At 57.9% G+C, this 19,682-nt stretch overlaps 1 protein-coding gene and 1 long non-coding RNA gene across 4 annotated transcripts in view; one reads left to right on the top strand and one right to left on the bottom strand.

Moving 5' to 3' along the window:
* SHC2 (SHC adaptor protein 2) overlaps positions 1-19,682 on the top strand; it is a 43,529-nt gene that overhangs the window by 19,752 nt on the left and 4,095 nt on the right. For 2 of the 3 annotated variants that reach the window (XR_008497431.2, XM_054473571.2), the window contains exons 2-11: positions 983-1,053; positions 2,917-2,977; positions 3,094-3,213; positions 5,403-5,456; positions 5,654-5,705; positions 5,794-5,920; positions 7,218-7,374; positions 8,700-8,763; positions 15,967-16,101; positions 18,082-18,392. Coding sequence is in view for 2 of the 3 variants with exons in the window: in XM_054473571.2 (XP_054329546.1) it covers positions 983-1,053; positions 2,917-2,977; positions 3,094-3,213; positions 5,403-5,456; positions 5,654-5,705; positions 5,794-5,920; positions 7,218-7,374; positions 8,700-8,763; positions 15,967-16,101; positions 18,082-18,392 (1,152 nt within the window). In the remaining variant the exon portion in view is untranslated. The remainder of the gene's footprint in view (positions 1-982; positions 1,054-2,916; positions 2,978-3,093; positions 3,214-5,402; positions 5,457-5,653; positions 5,706-5,793; positions 5,921-7,217; positions 7,375-8,699; positions 8,764-15,966; positions 16,102-18,081; positions 18,393-19,682) is intronic. The other variant, XM_054473572.2, reaches the window with a different exon arrangement.
* On the bottom strand, positions 111-12,743 carry LOC134738866 (uncharacterized). The gene is made up of 2 exons (XR_010125039.1): positions 12,590-12,743; positions 111-1,429 (listed from the first exon to the last, which is right to left on the bottom strand). It is a non-coding gene; the product is annotated as an uncharacterized LOC134738866 (long non-coding RNA).

Raw genomic sequence — 19,682 nt, 5'->3', positions numbered from 1 at the left:
CTGATGTATCTGTGGGGTAAAGTCCTAAAAATGGAGTTGCAGGGTCAAAGTGTTTGCGTGTTGATCATTTAAAAAAAACCGAGGTGGACTTCACATAACATTATTCATCATTTTGCATGTTGCATTTTTCACAATTCAGTAGCATTTAGTACATTCATAATATCTTGCCACCATCCCTTTTGTCTAATTCCAGAATTTCTCACGACCCCAGTAGGAAACCTGTTCTCATCATCCTTCATTCCCCGGCCCCTGGCACCCACACATCCTCTTGCTGCCTCTGTAGGACATTTCATAGAGATGACGTGGGCTGTGCCCCTTACCCTCCCTCTAGCAAGGGCCAAGGTTGGAAGGACGCTGTGGCCTTCACCTCCTGGCCCTGCTCCCCCACCCTTCACAGCACTGAAGCAGGTCAGGGACTTGGTGGGACGCCTCTGCCCGTCTCGTCCCTCAGTATTATCAGAGTCATTGAGACGGTGAATTCCCTTTTCATGGAAATGGCTGTCTCGGCCAGGAGCCTGCAAACTTCCTGTGGAGGGCGAGGCCAGCAGTATGTGCATCTGTGGCTGCCCGGGACGTCTGCCCCACTGTTTGCCAGACCCTGAACTGGGCGCTGGAGATAGGGAGGTGCTCAGGATCGCACCGTCCCCACACTCCTTGGCTTAGGTGCTGGCAGAACAGAAAGAGACCGACGAGGGCAAGATGGCTAAATGAACAAGCACCATAGAGCCTCGGGAGGAAACCACCAGGCTCCTGAGAAACAGCAACGGAGAAAAACATGCCTGGAGTCAGAGGGGGCGGCTCTCGGGACAGTGTTGAGGCTGGGCCTTGAGGCGGGGGAGGCACGAAGGCCCCAGAGCCTCCAGGGACAGAGGAAAGGGCTCGACCCCAGGGGTGGCGGAAAAGGCGAAGGGCTGCTGGGAAAAGGGACGTGGCTCCACTGCGGGGGTTCCGATGGCGTCTGACACCTGTTCTCTCCCCTCAGTACATGGGCTGCATCGAGGTTCTCCGCTCCATGCGCTCCCTGGACTTTAACACGCGCACGCAGGTGACCAGGTGAGCCTCCAACCCTGCCCTGGCCGCGTAGGGCTGAGTGACACGCTGGAGGGCGGCAGCACTGGAGGGCGGCAGCGATGGGCTCCGTGACAGCTGTGCTGGGGTCCCAGGATGCAGCCTCGGTGCCCCCCACCTCCCTCCCACTTCACGCCACATCTCCACCCTGTCCTCACGCCAGGTGTCGGTCACCGTGGCCCGCAGACCTCGATCCTCTTCTAAGATGGAAAGAACAGCGGTCGCTCACAGGGTGCTGGGCAAGTCCCCGCACGGCGTGGGGTGCAGGGCCTGGCGGGTTCCCTCTGGGACCGGGGCCCAGTGGTGTCTCTGTGTCCCCGCTCTGTTTTCCACACGGTGACCTCAGGATGCTGTGCGGTGTCTGGAAAGGAATCACAGGGGCTGTGGATATAGCCAGGGCTTAAGCAGGGAGGAGAGCGACACCCTTTTTTTTTCTGTGAAAACTGGTTGATTCCATTCATATAGACTTAAAAAAAAACGTGGGATAGTTTACACGTGCGTATGTGAGAGATAATGTACAATTCGAGACTTTTTAGGCTCTTCACAGAGTCACACGACCACCACCTTATCTAGTTCCGAACATTCTCATTACCCCACCAAAACACCCCGTCCCCATCACAGCCACTCCCCGTCCCCGGCACCCACGCATCCCCTCCCTGTCTCTGTGGGTCAGCCTGTCCTGGACATTTCATAACAATGGGATCACACTCTGCGTGGCCTCCTGTGTCTGGCGTCTCTCACTGAGCATGGCGTTCCCGAGGTGCGTCCGCGCTGTAGCCTGGGTCAGAGCCTCGCTCCTTTTTTTTTTTTTTTTTTTGAGACGGAGTCTCACTCTGTCGCCCAGGCTGGAGTGCAGTGACACCGTGTTGGCTCACTGCAACCTCTGTCTCCTGGGTTCAAGCATTTCTCCTGCCTCAGCCTCCCCAGTAGCTGGGACTACAGGCGCCCACCACCACACCCAGCTAGTTTTTATATTTTTAGTAGAGACGGGGTTTCTCCATGTTGGTCAGACCGGTCTTGAACTCCTGACCTCAGGTGATCTACCCGCCTCGGCCTCCCAAAGTGTTGGGATGACAGGTGGGGGCTGCCACGCCTGCATGCATTTGCTTGTGTCAGGCCCACAGTGCTGGGATGACAGGCGGGAGCCGCCACATCCGGCCAATTTTTAATCTTTTGAGGAGCCTCAGGCTGTTTTCCACAGTGGCCCTGCCGTGAAAATTCCCACACGCCCTGGGTGGGTAATCTGGTTTCTCCACGTGACGCCGACATTTCCGAGGCCCCTTCAGGACCCTGTAGACTTCTAACCTCTCCTGGGGACCAGTGGTTTGAGGCGCTCTTGTTTGGGGTCAGCTCCTGCCACCACTAAGGGGCCCTCCAGAGTGGAGGTCGCTCCTCCAGCGCTGCAGACAGGATCACGACACGGGACCTGGCATCAGGCTCAGGGCCTCCCGCTCGCTGGTCCAACCCCCAGATCTGACCCTGAGCCTTCCTTGTGGGCCGAGGCCAGGGACGCACTGGTCCCTGGGAAAGAGGGTGGTAGAGGGGCCAGAGCTGGGGGCCGGGCCTCTGCCGGATGCAAGGACATACATGGTGTGGGCTGGTGCCCAAGCTGCACCTGTCCTGTGGGGCACTCCTCCCCCAGGTTCCCCAGCCCCCTCCCTCCCCACTTTAGGCCCCCCGACCCTCTCCCACCCCTCCCTCTCTGCCTTCCTCTCCCCTCTCTGACTGTCGCCCTTCTCTGAGCCCCTGCCCCCTCCCCAGACCCCCGCCCTCTCTGACCCCTTCCTCCCCAGCTCCCTCCATGGCCACCCCCACCACACTCTCTAAGCCCCCTCCTCCCAACCCCAGGGAAGCCATCAACCGGCTCCATGAGGCCGTGCCTGGCGTCCGGGGATCCTGGAAGAAAAAGGTGAGTGAGGCTCGTGGTGGGGCAGTCGGAGGCTGTGGGGATGCTGCAGCCATCCTGGGAGCCCCTTGACGGCCCCCACCCACAGCCGCCCTCGCTGTGCTCCGCTCCCAACTCAGGCCCCCAACAAGGCCCTGGCGTCCGTCCTGGGCAAGAGCAACCTTCGCTTTGCCGGCATGAGCATTTCCATCCACATCTCCACCGATGGCCTCAGCCTCTCTGTGCCTGCCACGCGCCAGGTTGGTCTGCCCTCTTCCCCTGGCGTCCCCAGACCCCCAGAGGGGCCAGGAGTCCTAGGAGGCAAAGCCAGGCGGGGTGCTAGGGGCAGGCAGCAGGTGGCATTTATCCGGAAAGACGAGCCGAGGCCCCGCTGAGCAGGAGCTGGGGGTGCAGCCACTGCCCTCACGGGGCTCAGCTTAGGGGCTCCCACCTGGGCGAGCCGTCCCGATACAGGGGTGCTCCTGGCATGGAGTGGGTGGGGGCAGAGACGCTGCTCAGCACCCTGCAGGGGCCAGGACGCCCCACCCCAGAGAGTGGTCCGTCCCAACGTCCACAGTGCCTGGAGAGGGGCGGGGATAAACCCTGGCTACCAGTCCTCAGGTGAAAACAAACAACAAAAGTATAATTGCAGACCAGGCTTGGGCTTGGTGGCTCACGCCTGTAACCCCAACACTGTGAGGCCGGGCTCGGTGGCTCACGCCTGTAACCCCAGCACTTTGGGAAGCTGAGGTGTGCAGATCACTTGAGGTCAGGAGTTCGAGACCAGCCAGGCCAACATGGCTGACTCTACAAAAAATACAAAGATTAGCCGGCTGTGGTGGCGGGCGCCTGTAATCCCAGCTACTTGGGAGGCTGAGGCAGGAGAATCGCTTGAACCTGGGAGTGGCCAAGATTGCACCACTGCACTCCAGCCTGGGCAACAGAGTGAGACTCCGTCTCAAAAAACCAAAAAACAAAAAAACTATAATTGCAGAAATGAAGGAAATAATAGATTTTAGGAGGCATTGTGTGGCCAGGCGAGGGGTGTCCTGAGCATGTGCTGGGCTCTGGGTGCTAGAAGAGACTTCCTGGCGGGCTCTGGGAGGTGGTGAGGAGGGGAGTCTCAGGGAGGTGTGGCTGAAAGAGAAGGCATCTCCCTGTCAGGGAAGTTAGCATGGATCGTTGTGAGGAGTTTGGGGCGAGGCAGCATCCCTGGGCTGGTGTGGTGGCGGCACGTGGCGGTAAGGGGCAGCTGGGGCTCCAGGGAGGAGGCTAGAGAAGGATGGAGCTGGCGGGAGGTGACTGAGGGCCATTTCCACGCAATTTCCATCTCTGCCCCCACCCTGCAAGGCATGGACCCCTGACCACCATATGGACAGGACACTGAGGCTCCAAGCAGACCGTCCTGGCTGGGCCGGGGTTGGCAAGGGGAGAGCCTTGAGGGTCCCTATGGGGGCTGAGGAATGGATGTTCTGTAGGGAGGACTCAGGATGTGGCTGGTAGCGGGGGCTTACTGGGGCCTAGAGGGATTTGAGTGACGGGAAGCAAATAAAGCAGGACCATGCAAATGAGCATGCAAATGAGCATGTAAACAAGCAGGCAGATGAGCACACAAGCACGCAGATGAGCATGCAAACAAGCACGCAAACAAGCACGCAGATGAGCTCGCAAACAAGCACACAGATGAGCTCGCAAACAAGCACGCAGATGAGCTCGCAAACAAGCACGCAGATGAGCACGCAAACAAGCAAGCAGATGAGCATGCAGATGATTAAGCAGATGAGCATGCAAACAAGCATACAAATGAGCACGCAAACGAGCATGCAGATGAGCACGCAGATGACCACGCAAACAAGCACGTAGATGAGCATGCAAACAAGTATGCAGATAAGCACACAAGCATGCAAACGAGCATGCAGATCAGTAGGCAAACAAGCATGCAGATCAGTAGGTAAACAAGCATACAAATGAGCATGCAGATAAGCATGCAAACGAGCATGCAGATGAGCACACAAATGCACTCACAGGTGCCCTTGCATGTGGACAAGGGAGTCAGGAGTGTGGGGACGTCCCTCCCATGGCTGCTTCGGGGGTGTGTGTGTGGGGGGGAGGCTTGGGATGTGTGTGTGTGTGAGCGTCTGGGCAGGTGCATGTGTGAAGTGTTGCAGTGGGAGTGGTTTGTCCTCTCACACACATTCCCGTGTGACCTCCTGCGGACCCCACACATCTCTTAGGGCCCTAGTCCCATCCTTGCTGGGGACTCCACATCCTAGCCTCGGTCGTCTAGGCTGACCCAGGACCCGGCTGTGGTGGGTGCCTGTCCAGGGGACGTCTCCATCCCCATATCCCTGCCCCTGCCCCACCCTTTGCTGTGGTCCTGGTCCATCTGCCGGGCCCCCTGCCCTCGAAGCGGGGCCCCCATGACCACGTGTGCCTCCTGCCACCACAGGTCATCGCCAACCACCACATGCCGTCCATCTCCTTCGCATCAGGCGGAGACACGGTGAGGCCAGGGATTGGGGTGGACCTGCAGCCCCGCCGCCCCCTCCGGCCGCAAGACCCTCTCATCCTTCCCCAGAGCCCGCCTAACGTACCCTGTGCCCACATCCACTGCCCCATCTCTCTGCATTGCTGGGGTGGGCGGCTGGGAATCCCGGTTGGGGGCCCAGGCAGGTCCAGCTGGCCCCTCCCCGCCCCCAGGACATGACGGATTACGTGGCCTACGTCGCCAAGGACCCCATCAACCAGAGAGGTGAGGCCCCCGGGGAGGCCGGTGGGGGTCCCGTGGCTGGGGGGCACGGCCGTGTGGCTCGGAGGCCGCATGACCAACGTGCCCACAGCCTGCCACATCCTGGAGTGCTGTGAGGGCCTGGCGCAGAGCATCATCAGCACCGTGGGCCAAGCCTTCGAGCTGCGCTTCAAGCAGTACCTGCACAGCCCACCCAAGGTGGTGCTGCCCCCAGAAAGGTAACCAGAGCTGCCTCCCCCGTGCCCTGGGGACGCCCCCAGTGACCTGCCCAGGTGCAGAGCCTGCTCCACCTCCTGCAGGCCTCAGCCTCTGTCGTGCCCTTGTCCCTCCCTCCCTGTCCCGTGAGAATATGGCTCAGCCAGAGGATCGTATTTCCTCAGCTGTAACACCCGAGTAAACGCATCCCCGCCTGCCCCCCAGGATTGGGGAGGACTGAGCAAGCTGACTCCCTGGTGTGCCTGAGGCTGTCAGCCCTGCTGCTACAACCAATATCCCTCCTCCAGACGTGCGGCCGGCTCCTGCAAAGGGCAGAAAACGGCCTCCGTCTCACCGCAGAAGATGTGTAAAGGGGGGGGCGTGTCTGTGTGCTGGTAACACATTAGGGTTAGACATTGAAGTGTGAATGTCACGTGTTGCAAAATATGATTCTCTAGATGTTTTCTCAAACACTTAACTTTGATAATTTAAAGGTTGAAAGCCCATTCTTAGCTCATGGGCCACACAGATCTAGGCAGTGAGCTGGATTTGGCCCTGGGCTGGGGTTTGCCAGCTGGCCTTGGAGAAGGAGCTATTTAAGTCTCTATTCATCATTAGAAAGTCACCTTCCTCCAATGGTGGGAGGGCAGGTGCAGGTGCATGAGCTCCCAGCCTGCCGGTCACGAGGGAGGTGGCATCGCACGCCTGCTCACACTCACCCTTTGTGCACGGGGACAGCGTGCTTGATGCACGTTGCTCAGCACGCTCCGAAGCTGGGATGGGCTCCTCGCCTGCCTCTGGAGCTGCTTCTGCCTTCTGTAGGCTGCCTCGTAATTTATCCCAGCAGCGATTGTGGGCCAGGTGGGGTGCACCCCTCTGGCTCTCGGGGCCGTGCTTGCTGAGGAGCACCTGCAGGATCAATTTCTGCCAGTGCCATCGGGGCCAGAGGGCGAGGGCGCTTTGATCCCAGAGAGTTGCCACCCTGACCAGCGATGTCCTGGTTCTGGGTATAAACTTGGCTCATGCCCTCTGCTGCCGGGCGGGGCCGGAGGTGGGCAGAAAGGAGTGGAGACCGGGTTTGCCAACGACCTGCCTTTTGTGCTACAGCTCGGAAATATGTGCAACATTCCATTTTATAGATGAGGAAGTAGTGGGCCTGGTCACTCACTCTAGAAGCGTTTCCTGGTAGGAACCCTCAGCGACAGGTGGGGGGCTGGGATTCGAACTCAGATATTTCCTGCTCCCCCAGAAGCTCAAGCCGTAAGGCTTTAGCCCCCTTGGGCCCTGCCTGTGCCATGGCCGTTGCTGTCTGTCCCCCAGGCTGGCGGGGCTGGAGGAGTCGGCCTGGGGGGACGAGGAGGACTCTTTGGAGCACAATTACTACAACAGCATCCCAGGGAAGGAACCGCCGCTGGGCGGGCTAGTGGACTCCAGGCTGGCCCTGACACAGCCCTGCGCCCTCACGGCCCTCGACCAGGTCAGCCTCTGCCCTCGGGGGGACGAGGACAGGGATGCCCCAGCTACTGGTTCCCTGGACCTACCTCCAGCTCTTCTTTCTGCTCCTGTTATCCTTGATCCTAGAGGAGGGTCTCTCACTCAGACTCACTCACTCACTCACGATCTCACTCACAGACTCACTTATGATCCCACTCACGATCTCACTCACTCAGACTCTCACGATCTCATTCACTCACTCACAGACTCATGATCTCAGTCACTCACAGACTCACTCACGATCTCATTCACTCACTCACAGACTCATGATCTCAGTCACTCACAGACTCACTCAGGATCTCATTCACTCACTCACAGACTCATGATCTCAGTCACTCACAGACTCACTCAGGATCTCATTCACTCACTCACAGACTCATGATCTCAGTCACTCACAGACTCACTCACGATCTCATTCACTCACTCAGACTCACTCAGGATCTCACGATTTCACTCACAATCTCAATCTCACAGACTCACGATCTCACTCACAAGACTCACGATCTCACTCACTCATCTCACGGTCTCATTCACTCACAATCTCACTCACAATCTCACAGACTCACGATCTCACTCAGACTCACAATCTCACAATTTCACTCACTCACAGACTCACGGTCTCACAGACTCACGATCTCACTCACTCACTCATTCATGATCTCACGATCTCATGATCTCATTCACTCAGGATCTCACTCACTCAATCACAGGCTCATAATGGGGCACCGTGTATCGGCCCGGCCTCCTCTATCTCTCACTCACAATCTCACTCATGATGAAGCGCCATCTATCTGCTCGGCCTACTCTGGACACATTAGACGAGGTGGCATTTCAGACATGACTTCTACCCTCAGACACTGAATAAATATGGCAATGATTTAATCACGGCCTTGATAAGTCCACCAGGGAGGCAGTGAGGATGTCCATGGGGACATACACTCTGTAGGGAGGTCCGGAGGCCTTCCCTGAGGAAGCGGCATTTGGACGGAGCCCTGACTGGTGAATAGGAGCTGCCTGGGAGAGCAGTGTGGGGAAGGTTATCTAGGCAGGGGGAACAGCCATTGCAAGGTGGCAGGATGTGCTGACCACCTTCCGAGGTGGAGAGAAGGCAGGGAAGGCCACGGCAGAGGTGGGTGGCGGACCCAGGGGGCCTAGTTACAGAGCGAGGAAGCCAAGGGAGGGCCAGGGCTGTGCTCCCCACCCCTAAGTCTCCAGCCATCTAGGAGGGCCGGGTGGGGAGACTGGGGGTCCTGAGCCAGGAAGAGGGGCTTGCACACACTGGGGAACCTCTCGCTGCTCTGTTTCCAGGGCCCATCTCCTTCTCTAAGAGATGCCCGCAGCCTGCCATGGGACGTGGGGTCCACTGGTACAGGTAGGATGGGCTGGGGCTGCAAGGGGTACCCACGAGGATTCTGGGGCTCCTCAGCCCTGTCCTGTGCTGGCTCCCCCTCAGTCTTTCTCCTCTCTGCTTATTTCACGTTCACCTACAAGATCGTCTTGCTCCTAACACTCTGCTGAGATTTTCATCATCAGTGTCTATTTTTCCTGCACAGACTAGATTCCTTGCATGTTGCCTATAGGTACTGCATCATCCACATGGTATTAGGTTTCTGTGCATGTTGGGATATAGGTACTGCATTATCCACACAGTATTAGGTTTCTGTGCATGTTGGATGTAGATACTGCATCATCCACACGGTATTAGGTTTCCGTGCACGTTGGATATAGATACTGCGTCATCCACACGGTATTAGGTTTCTGTGCACGTTGGGGTATAGGTACTACATTCATCCACACGGTATTAGGTTTCCGTGCATGTTGGGTATAGGTACTGCATTCATCCCCACGGTATTAGGTTTCCGTGCACGTGGGGTATAGGTACTGTGTCCTCCACACGGTATTAGGTTTCTGTGCACGTTGAGATATAGGTACTGTGTCATCCACACGGTATTAGGTTTCCACACATGATGGATATAGATACTGCATCATCCACACGGTATTAGGTTTCTGTGCACGTTGGGGTATAGGTACTGCGTCGTCCACACGGTATTAGGTTTCTGTGCATTGGGTATAGGTACTGTGTCATCCACACGGTATTAGGTTTCTGTGCATGTTTGGTATAGGTACCGCATGTTCCACACGGTATTAAGTTTCCATGTATGTTGGGTATAGGTACTGCGTCATCCACACGGTATTAGGTTTCCGTGCGTGTTGGCATATAGGTACTGTGTCATCCACACGGTATTAGGTTTCCGTGCATGTGGGGTATAGGCACTGCGTCATCCACACGGTATTAGGTTTCCGTGCATGTTGGGTATAGGTACTGCGTCATCCACACGGTATTAGGTTTCCATGCATGTTGGGTATAGGTACTGCGTCATCCACACGGTATTAGTTTTCCGTGCATGTTGGATGTAGGTACTGCGTCATCCACACGGTATTAGGTTTCCGTGCATGTTGGCATATAGGTACTGCATCATCCACACAGTATTAGGTTTCTGTGCATGTTGGGTATAGGCACTGCGTCATCCACACGGTATTAGGTTTCCGTGCATGTTTGGTATAGGTACTGCGTGTTCCACACGGTATTAGGTTTCCATGTATGTTGGGTATAGGTACTGCGTCATCCACACGGTATTAGGTTTCCATGCATGTTGGCATATAGGTACTGTGTCATCCACACAGTATTAGGTTTCCATGCATGTTGGGTATAGGCATTGCATCATCCACACGGTATTAGGTTTCCGTGCATGTTGGATGTAGGTACTGCGTCATCCACACGGTATTAGGTTTCCGTGCATGTTGGATGTAGGTACTGCGTCATCCACACGGTATTAGGTTTCCGTACATGTTGGCATATAGGTACTGCGTCATCCACACGGTATTAGGTTTCCGTGCATGTTGGATATAGGTACTGCCTCATCCAGATGGTATTAGGTTTCTGTGCATGTTGGGTGTAGGTACTGCATCATCCACGTGGTATTAGGTTTCCGTACACGTTGGGATATAGATACTGCGTCGTCCACACGGTATTAGGTTTCCGTGCATGTTGGGATATAGATACTGCGTCGTCCACACGGTATTAGGTTTCCGTGCATGTTGGGTATAGGTACTGCGTCATCCACAGGGTATTAGGTTTCCGTGCATGTTGGGTATAGGTACTACGTTATCCACACGGTATTAGGTTTCCGTGCATGTTGGGATATAGGTACTGCGTCATCCACACGGTATTAGGTTTCCGTGCATGTTGGGTATAGATACTTTGTCATCTACACGGTATTAGGTTTCTGTGCATGTTGGGATGCAGGTACTGCGTCATCCACACATATTAGGTTTCCGTGCATGTTGGATATAGGTACTGCGTCATCCACACGGTATTAGGTTGCTGTGCATGTTGGGTGTAAGTACTGCATCATCCACACAGTATTAGGTTTCTATGCATGTCGTATGTAGGTACTGTGTCATCCACACGGTATTAGGTTTCTGTGTACGTTGGGTATAGATACTGTGTCATCCACACGGTATTAGGTTTCCGTGCATGTTGGATATAGGTACTGTGTCATCCACACGGTATTAGATTTCTATGCATGTTGGATATAGGTACTGCATTCGTCCACCTGGTTCAAAACATCACGGAGTTTAAAAAGCCGTTCAGTGACCAATCTCTTTCATACCTGTCTGCATGTGTTTTCTTTGCCTCCCTGATCAGGCAGCCACTGTTAGCTGTCAGTGGCTCCTGAGTTATTTTCCTAGCTTTTGAATGGATATTCAAGCCAGTTCAAACGTGCGTCATAGCCCATGTTCTTGCAGATAGGGCGTGCTACCCATGCATCTTCCACCTTGCTGTGTCCATGGGGCAAACATCACGGCTTCTTCCCACACCGTGCATGCCAGACTTCCTCATTGTTACATCATTTATTCCACCCACGCCCTGGTCCTGGACATCTGCGTTGATTCCAGGCCTTTGCCATGACAGACAGCGGTGCGGTGACCTTAAATGGTCCGCCTGTGTGCCAGGACTCAACAAACACACATCCCAGGGAGGGGCACCCGAGTGATTTCAGTAGGAATCAGTAATTGCCCGCTCAACCGACATTCCCACCAGGCACTTCGAGCTGTGGCTTTTTGTTTTTGAGAGTGTCTTACTCTGTCGCCCAGGTTGGAGTGCAGTGGTGTGATCATGGCTCACGGAAGCCTCCACCTCCCCGGCTCAAGCAGTCCTCACTCCTAACCCTCCAGAGTAGCTGGAACCACAGGCGTGCGTCACTGCACCCAGCAAATTTTTAAATTATGTGGAGGTGAGGTCTCACTGTTTCCCAGGCTGGTCTCAAAGCCCTGGGCTCAAGAGATTCTCCCTTCTCTGTGGCGTGTGCTGTCCCTTTCCCTGTGGCGTGTGCCGTCCCCTTTCCTGTGCCGTGTGCACTTCCCCCTTCCCTGTGCCGTGTGCAGTTCCCCTCCCCTGTGCCATGTGCAGTTCCCCTTCCCTGTGCCGTGTGCAGTTCCCCTTCCCTGTGCCGTCCCCTTCCCTGTGCCGTGTGCAATTCCCCTTACCTGTGCCGTGTGCCGTCCCCTTCCCTGTGCCGTGTGCAGTTCCCCCTTCCCTGTGCCGTGGGCAGTTCCCCTTACCTGTGGCGTGTGCCGTCTCCTTCCCTGTGCCGTGTGCACGTCCCCCTTCCCTGTGCCGTGTGCAATTCCCCTTACCTGTGCCGTTCCCCTCCCCTGTGCCGTGTGCCGTTCCCCTTCCCTGTGCCGTGTGCCGTCCCCTTCCCTGTGCCGTGTGCAGTTCCCCCCTTCCCTGTGCCGTGTGCAATTCCCCTTACCTGTGGCGTGTGCCGTCCCCTTCCCTGTGCCGTGTGCAATTCCCCTTCCCTGTGCCGTGTGCCGTCCCCTTCCCTGTGCCGTGTGCAGTTCCCCCTTCCCTGTGCCGTGTGCAGTTCCCCCTTCCCTGTGCCGTGTGCAATTCCCCTTCCCTGTGCCATGTGCAATTCCCCTTACCTGTGGCGTGTGCCGTCCCCTTCCCTGTGCCGTGTGCACTTCCCCCTTCCCTGTGCCGTGTGCAATTCCCCTTACCTGTGCCGTGTGCAGTTCCCCCCTTCCCTGTGCCGTGTGCAATTCCCCTTACCTGTGGCGTGTGCCGTCCCCGTCCCTGTGCCGTGTGCAGTTCCCCCCTTCCCTGTGCCGTGTGCAATTCCCCTTACCTGTGGCGTGCGCAGTTCCCCTTCTCTGTGGCGTGTGCAGTTCCCCTTCCCTGTGGCGTGTGCCGTCCCCTTCCCTGTGCCGTGTGCAGTTCCCCCTTCCCTGTGCCGTGTGCAGTTCCTTTTCCTGTGCAGTTCCCCTTTCTTGTGCCGTGTGCAGTTCCCCTTCCCTGTGTCGTGTGCAGTTCCCCTTCCCTGTGTCGTGCGCAGTTCCCCTTCCCTGTGCCGTGTGCAGTTCCCCTTCCCTGTGCCGTGTGCAGTTCCCCTTCCCTGTGCCGTGTGCAGTTCCCCTTTACCCAAGCCGTTCCTGATGGGCATTGAGGGTCCTTCCCGCTCCCTCAGGTAGCTCCGCGGCAGGCGCCCCTCGTTCCCACGAGCCCTTTTCTCCAGTGCCTGCTGAGCCAGGAACTGCCGGGCCACGGAGCGCCGGCCTTAATCACGTTACCGCTGGTGCCAGTCCACCCTCCAGGCGGCTGTGCAGTCGGCTCGCCCACCAGCCCCGCCTGCGGCTGCCTGTTTCCTAACAGCCTTGCTAACATCTGTGTTGAGCTTTTTTTAGATCTTCCCAAACAATCTGGCATTTCGCTGCCAAGCGTCAGAGCCCTCGAGCTGGTTAGAGAAACTCGAGCCATCGAGTGCCCACCCGGTGCCCAGCTGTGATCTGGTCCTGGCGCACGTTCCTCTGGGCTGCTCACCCCGGGCCAGGGGCTCGCCAGAGTTCCCTGTCCCTGTGCCCACGCCCAGGCTGTTCTCACTTGCACTCGTGCCTTTCCCGATTCTCTGGCCAAGAACTCCTACAAATGTGCCCATAGCGCGGGTCCAGCGTCCAGGGATTCCTCCACCCATCTGCGTGTCGCCCTGTGGTCCTCCCTCCCCGGACTCTGCCCCTCTCGGTGTCGTCCTCCCTCCCCGGACTCTGCCCCTCTCGGTGTCGTCCTCCCTCCCCGGACTCTGCCCCTCTCGGTGTCGTCCTCCCCGCCCCGGACTCTGCCCCTCTCGGTGTCGTCCTCCCCGCCCCGGAGTCTGCCCCTCTCGGTGTCGTCCTCCCCGCCCCGGACTCTGCCCCTCTCGGTGTCGTCCTCCCTCCCCGGACTCTGCCCCTCTCGGTGTCGTCCTCCCTCCCCGGACTCTGCCCCTCTCGGTGTCGTCCTCCCCGCCCCGGAGTCTGCCCCTCTCGGTGTCGTCCTCCCCGCCCCGGAGTCTGCCCCTCTCGGTGTCGTCCTCCCTCCCCGGAGTCTGCCCCTCTCGCTGTCGTCCTCCCTCCCCGGAGTCTGCCCCTCTCGCTGTCGTCCTCCCCGCCCCGGAGTCTGCCCCTCTCGCTGTCGTCCTCCCCTCCTCGGAGTCTGCCCCTCTCGGTGTCGTCCTCCCTCCCCGGAGTCTGCCCCTCTCGCTGTCGTCCTCCCTCCCCGGAGTCTGCCCCTCTCGCTGTCGTCCTCCTCTCCTCGGACTCTGCCCCTCTCGCTGTCGTCCTCCCCTCCTCGGACTCTGCCCCTCTCGCTGTCGTCCTCCCCGCCCCGGACTCTGCTCCTCTCGCTGTCGTCCTCCCTCCCCGGAGTCTGCCCCTCTCTGTGTCGTCCTCCCCTCCTCGGACTCTGCCCCTCTCGGTGTCGTCCTCCCCGCCCCGGACTCTGCCCCTCTCGGTGTCGTCCTCCCCGCCCCGGACTCTGCCCCTCTCTGTGTCGTCCTCCCCTCCTCGGACTCTGCCCCTCTCGGTGTCGTCCTCCCCGCCCCGGACTCTGCCCCTCTCTGTGTCGTCCTCCCCTCCTCGGACTCTGCCCCTCTCGGTGTCGTCCTCCCCGCCCCGGACTCTGCCCCTCTCGGTGTCGTCCTCCCCGCCCCGGACTCTGCCCCTCTCTGTGTCGTCCTCCCCTCCTCGGACTCTGCCCCTCTCGGTGTCGTCCTCCCCGCCCCGGACTCTGCCCCTCTCTGTGTCGTCCTCCCCTCCTCGGACTCTGCCCCTCTCGGTGTCGTCCTCCCCGCCCCGGACTCTGCCTCTCGGTGTCGTCCTCCCTCCCCGGACTCTGCCCCTCTCGGTGTCGTCCTTCCCCGGAGTCTGCTCCTCTCGGTGTCGTCCTTCCGCCTCGGACTCTGCCCCTCTCGGTGTCGTCCTCCCCTCCTCGGACTCTGCCCCTCTGGGTGTCGTCCTCCTTCCCCGGAGTCTGCCCCTCTTGGTGTCGTCCTCCCTCCCCGGACTCTGCCTCTCGGTGTCGTCCTCCCTCCCCGGACTCTGCCCCTCTCGGTGTCCTCCTCCCCGCCCCGGACTCTTGCAACTGCGTTTCTTCCCTCTCATCCATCCTGACCCTAAGAAGCTGAGAGAATCTGTGCCCCTCTTGGTAGACTGGGAAGGCTGGGGAGAAGCCCCTCTGCCCTCATCAGCCAGCAAGGGCTAGTGCAGCCTCACATTCATGTGGAATCACAGCCAGACCGTGTTCCAAGGCAGAGGCAGTCTGGTCAGGACCCGGCAGAATACACATGGGGTCCAGGCAGCTCCTCAGGGAGATGCCCCAAGGTTACCTGCGATGCTGTTCCGGTTTGAACCATGTAGATACTTTTTTTTTTTTTTTTTTTTTGGAGACCGAGTCTCATTCTATTGCCCAGGCTGGACTGCAATGGCACAATCTCAGCTCACTGCAATCTGTGCGTCCTGAGTTCAAGTGATTCTCATGCCTCTGCCTCCGGAGTAGCTGAGATTACAGGCGCCCACTACCACCCCCGGCTAATTTTTGTATTTTTAGTAGAGACGGCGTTTCACCACGTTGGCCAGGCTGGTCTCGAACTCCTGACCTCAAATGATTCACCTGCCTCCACCTCCCAAAGTGCTGGGATTACAGGCGTGAGTCACCACGCCCGGCCCCATGTAAACACTTTACACGTTCAAAATACAATTAAAAAAAGAAAGGAAGGAAAATCCTGAAATAGAACTGAGTCAGAACAAGTGACCCTCCGTGCGTCATGTTGATAGCATAATTACAGGGAAGCAGAGTTACTGTGATTATTTTTAAATGTGGAGACTGAACATACACACTGGGAAGCTCTGGTCCCTGGGCCGGGGAGGGTCGGGATGGGGCGGGGTGGAGCAGCGGCTGCCCTCTCCTTGGGCGTGGACGCCTGGTCCCCACAGCCCCAGCCGCACGCTATCCCACTCGTGTCCCTGGTTGGAGCCCTGATGGGGCTTTGCTGCTGTAAGGTGCTCCCTGTGGTGCCTGCAGTCGGGCAGGTTACCACGGGGAGACCAGAGCAGCATCTGCCCTGCAGCCAGCAGCACAGGTGGTGGCGGGGGGAGCTCCTGGTGGGATCCAGCCAGGTGTCCAGGGCCCTGCTCCCTGCGAGCCCCTTGCCTGGCTCCCAGCCGACCCCCTGCCCCTCCTTACACTCCCCAGCTCTACCGGGGGACGGCTACGTGCAGGCGGACGCCCGGGGCCCCCCGGACCACGAGGAGCACCTGTATGTCAACACCCAGGGTCTGGACGCCCCCGAGCCGGAGGACAGCCCCAAAAAGGATCTGTTTGACATGCGTATGTGGCAGCCTGGGGGGCGTCACGTCAACACGTGTGGCTGTGTTGTCTGATGGAGGAGGCACAACCCCACCCCCACTCTCTATGGGATCCCTGGTTTGATGGGGGAGGCTCCCTTCTCCCCGTGAGATCCTTTAAGTCGACAGGGGTGGGACGGGGAAGCCCAGTCTGTTTCCTGTCAGAGGCCTTGTCTGATGGGGGTATCCTGGACTCTGCCTTAAAAGGGGCCAGTCTGACAGGGGAGGCCCATTCTCTCTAGCGAATGTGGCCGAGCAGTGTGATGGGTGAGGCCCAGCCCCTTCTACAGGTCCCCATCTCCTGGGGCCACCCTGCTGAACGCCCCAGTCTGGTTGGGAATTCCGCTGGCCGCCGCTCTGCGAGAAGCTCTGCTCTCTCGGGGGTAACCCACCTGCCTCTGTCGGAACCCCCATTCTGAAGGGAGCAGCTTCATCATTCCTTGAAAGAATAGTCAGTGTGGTGGGAGGCTGCGGCCCCGTCTGTGAGGCCCTCCAGTCAACAGGGGAAACCAGACCCTTGCCCCATGGGACTCCTTAGTCTGAGAGGGGAGGCTTGGTCTTTTCTCCGTGGGACTCCGGCCTGCTGGGACGACTGCCTGGCCCGCTGGTCTCGCTGACTCTGGGTCTCCCTGGTCTGATGAGTTTTCTCGTCATGTGACTCCGGGGTCTGAGGATTCTTCGTACGGAAATCTCGGCCTGATGGGGGAGGCACAGCTTCCTTCTTGAAGGAACGCCCAGTCCAATGAGGGAGGCTTAGTCCACCCCTGGACAAAGTGGCTAGTCTGACAGTGAGCCCATTCCTTCCTTCCCCGTGGGATGACCCAGCCCGAGGGGTGTTGGCTCTGAGCTGCCGGGTAGGGTCCTCGCCCAAGCTCAGGATGCCTCCCAAACTAGCTGTAAATTTCTCCCTTCCCTCCACCACCTGACAATGCAGCTTCTCTTTAGCATCACAATAATGACACCATCTAGCACCTAGGGGGCGCCTGCTGTGTACCAAGCACTACACGAAGAGCTTGGCCCTCTTGGCTCCTCACAGCAATCCTCAGATGGGAAAGGAGGGGCTTGGGGCTGTGAGCGTCCCTCTGAGGCAGCGTGTCCCTCAGGGTGACCAGACTGCCAGGCAGCCCCAGTTGAGGAAGGGTGTCTTCTCGTCCGTCCTCCATGAAGAGTCCTGGGGCTGCCTCTGATTTGCCACGTGCTCATCCCCAAACCAGTCGCTGGCTGGGAGGGGGAGGTGAACATGCTGACTGGCCAGGCTAGGAGTTGGAGCTGGGTCAGCCCCAGGGTCAGGGCAGGAAGACCCCCCAGGACCAGGCGCTGGAGGGGTGCGGGGCTGCCCCAGCCACAGGTAGATGCATCTCCATCAGGGCTGGGGCTCCAGCGCTGCAGGGTCTGAACCATGCTGCTTTCTGCCTGGGGACGGACATGCCCACCCCCCGTTTGACAATGCGCGGACTGACACTCAGGCCTTAGAGTGGCCTGTTGGATGTGGGCGTTGTTGGAAGCCGTTAGAAAACTCAGGGCAGAACATTTTAACGCTAGGGGCAAGAGAGGGATGCCGGCTGTGGTCGTGAGTATTTAGAGCACATTGGAGGCCCCGGCCAATGCAGTAAGACCAGACAAGGAAACGAGAGGCGTACGCTTTGGGAAGGAAGCCCACCTGACAAGGCAGGAAAAAGAAATAGGAGTTAACCTCTGAAAGAAAGAGCTGCTGTTACCCTTTGTACGTGCTTAGTACGTGCTTAGAAAACCCAACCTGGGGGTCCAGGTTGCTGCACATGTGAGCCCACTGCACGCACGGGGCTGGGCGGAGTGCGAGTCTGATACACTGTGGGCGCTCGGTCAGTGCAGGCCGACGAGTTTACGAGGGACTCCCCGGGGAACCCGTTTCTCCCAGCTCTGGTCCTGGCAGGAGCAGCTGCCTGCCCCTTGCCTGCCCAGCACTGCTGTCCCTGGCCTGCAGGACCCTTTGAGGATGCCCTGAAGTTGCATGAGTGCTCAGTGGCGGCAGGCGTGACAGCAGCCCCCCCTCCCTTGGAGGACCAGTGGCCCAGCCCTCCTACCCGCCGAGCCCCTGTGGCCCCCACGGAGGAACAGCTGCGTCAGGAGCCCTGGTACCATGGCCGGATGAGCCGTCGGGCGGCAGAGAGGATGCTTCGAGCTGACGGGGACTTCCTCGTGCGAGACAGCGTCACCAACCCCGGGCAGTATGTCCTCACCGGCATGCACGCCGGGCAGCCCAAGCACCTGCTGCTCGTGGACCCCGAGGGTGTGGTAAGCTGGGCACAGGTGGGAGGGTCTGGGGGCATCCAGGGGCTTAGCTGGGCACAGGCGGGAGGTTCTCCAGGGTCTCGAGGGTCTCGGGGCATGCAGGAGCTTTCCATATTTATGAAGCTTTTCCAGATTGTTCCAGATGTTGCCTTTGACCAGCTACTATAGAATTACAAAGTATTTTCCAGTTTATTTTTGAGACAGAGTCTGGCTCTGTCACCCAGGCCAGACTGCAGTGGCACAGTAATAGCTCTCTGCAGCCTCGAACTCCTGGGCTCAAGCGGTCCTCCTGTCTCAGCCTCCTGAATAGCTGCGGCTACAGGTGTGAGCCACCGTCCCCAGCTAAGTTTTTGTAGAGATGGGGCCTTGCCACGTTGCCCAGGCTGGTCCCGAACTCCTGGCCTCAAGTGATCCTCCTGCCTTGGCCTCCCAGTCATAATCCCAATCTTACGATTTCATCCATCATAAGATACTCTCCCCCCCAGTTTATCATGACTTATGCGCCTTACAAATGGTGATGTATTTGAGGGATAAATATGGTATTTTCAGGTTCTAATTTAGTTGAGGGTGTACAAAGTATGTCTCAATTTACAAGGAATTTTGGGTTCAGGTTACTGAATTGCTTCAATCCCTTCTTCCTTCCTCCCTCTCTCCCTCCCTCCCTCCCTTTCTCTCTCTCTCTTATTTTCTTTTTTCTTTTTTTTCACGGAGTCTCGCACTGTTGCCCCAGCTGGAATGCAATGGCGCAATCTTGGCTCACTGCAACCTCCACCTCCCGGGTTCAAGCAATTCTCCCACCTCAGCCTCCCCAGTACCTAGGATTACAGGCTCCCACCACCACGCCCGGCTAATTTTTCATATATTTTTAGTACAGATGGGGTTTCACTATATTGGCCAGGCTGTTCTCAAACTTCTGACCTCGTGATCCACCCGCCTCAGCCTCCCAAAGTGCTGGGATTATAGGCGTGAGCCACCGCACCCAGCCCTTCTTTCTTACTCTTTTTTTTCTCTCTCTCTCTCTTTGCTTTCTTTTCTTCCTTTCTCCTTTCCCTTCCCTTCCCTTCCTTTCCCCCTTCCCCTCCCTCTCCCCTCTCCTCCTCTCCCCTTCCTTTCTCTCTTTTCTTTTTCTTTTCTTTCTTTCTTCTTTCTTTTCTTTCCTTTTTTTCTTTCTTGATGGAGTCTCGCTCTGTCACCCAGGCTGGAGGGCAGTGGTGTGATCTCAGCTCACTGCAACCTCCACTTCCCGGGTTCAAGCGATTCTCCTGCCTCAGCCTCCCAAGTAGCTGAGACTAC

This window comes from Pongo pygmaeus, chromosome 20, assembly GCF_028885625.2.
Source record: "Pongo pygmaeus isolate AG05252 chromosome 20, NHGRI_mPonPyg2-v2.0_pri, whole genome shotgun sequence".
In the NCBI taxonomy this organism is placed as follows: domain Eukaryota; kingdom Metazoa; phylum Chordata; class Mammalia; order Primates; family Hominidae; genus Pongo; species Pongo pygmaeus.
This window is presented reverse-complemented; position numbering and strand designations above follow the sequence as displayed.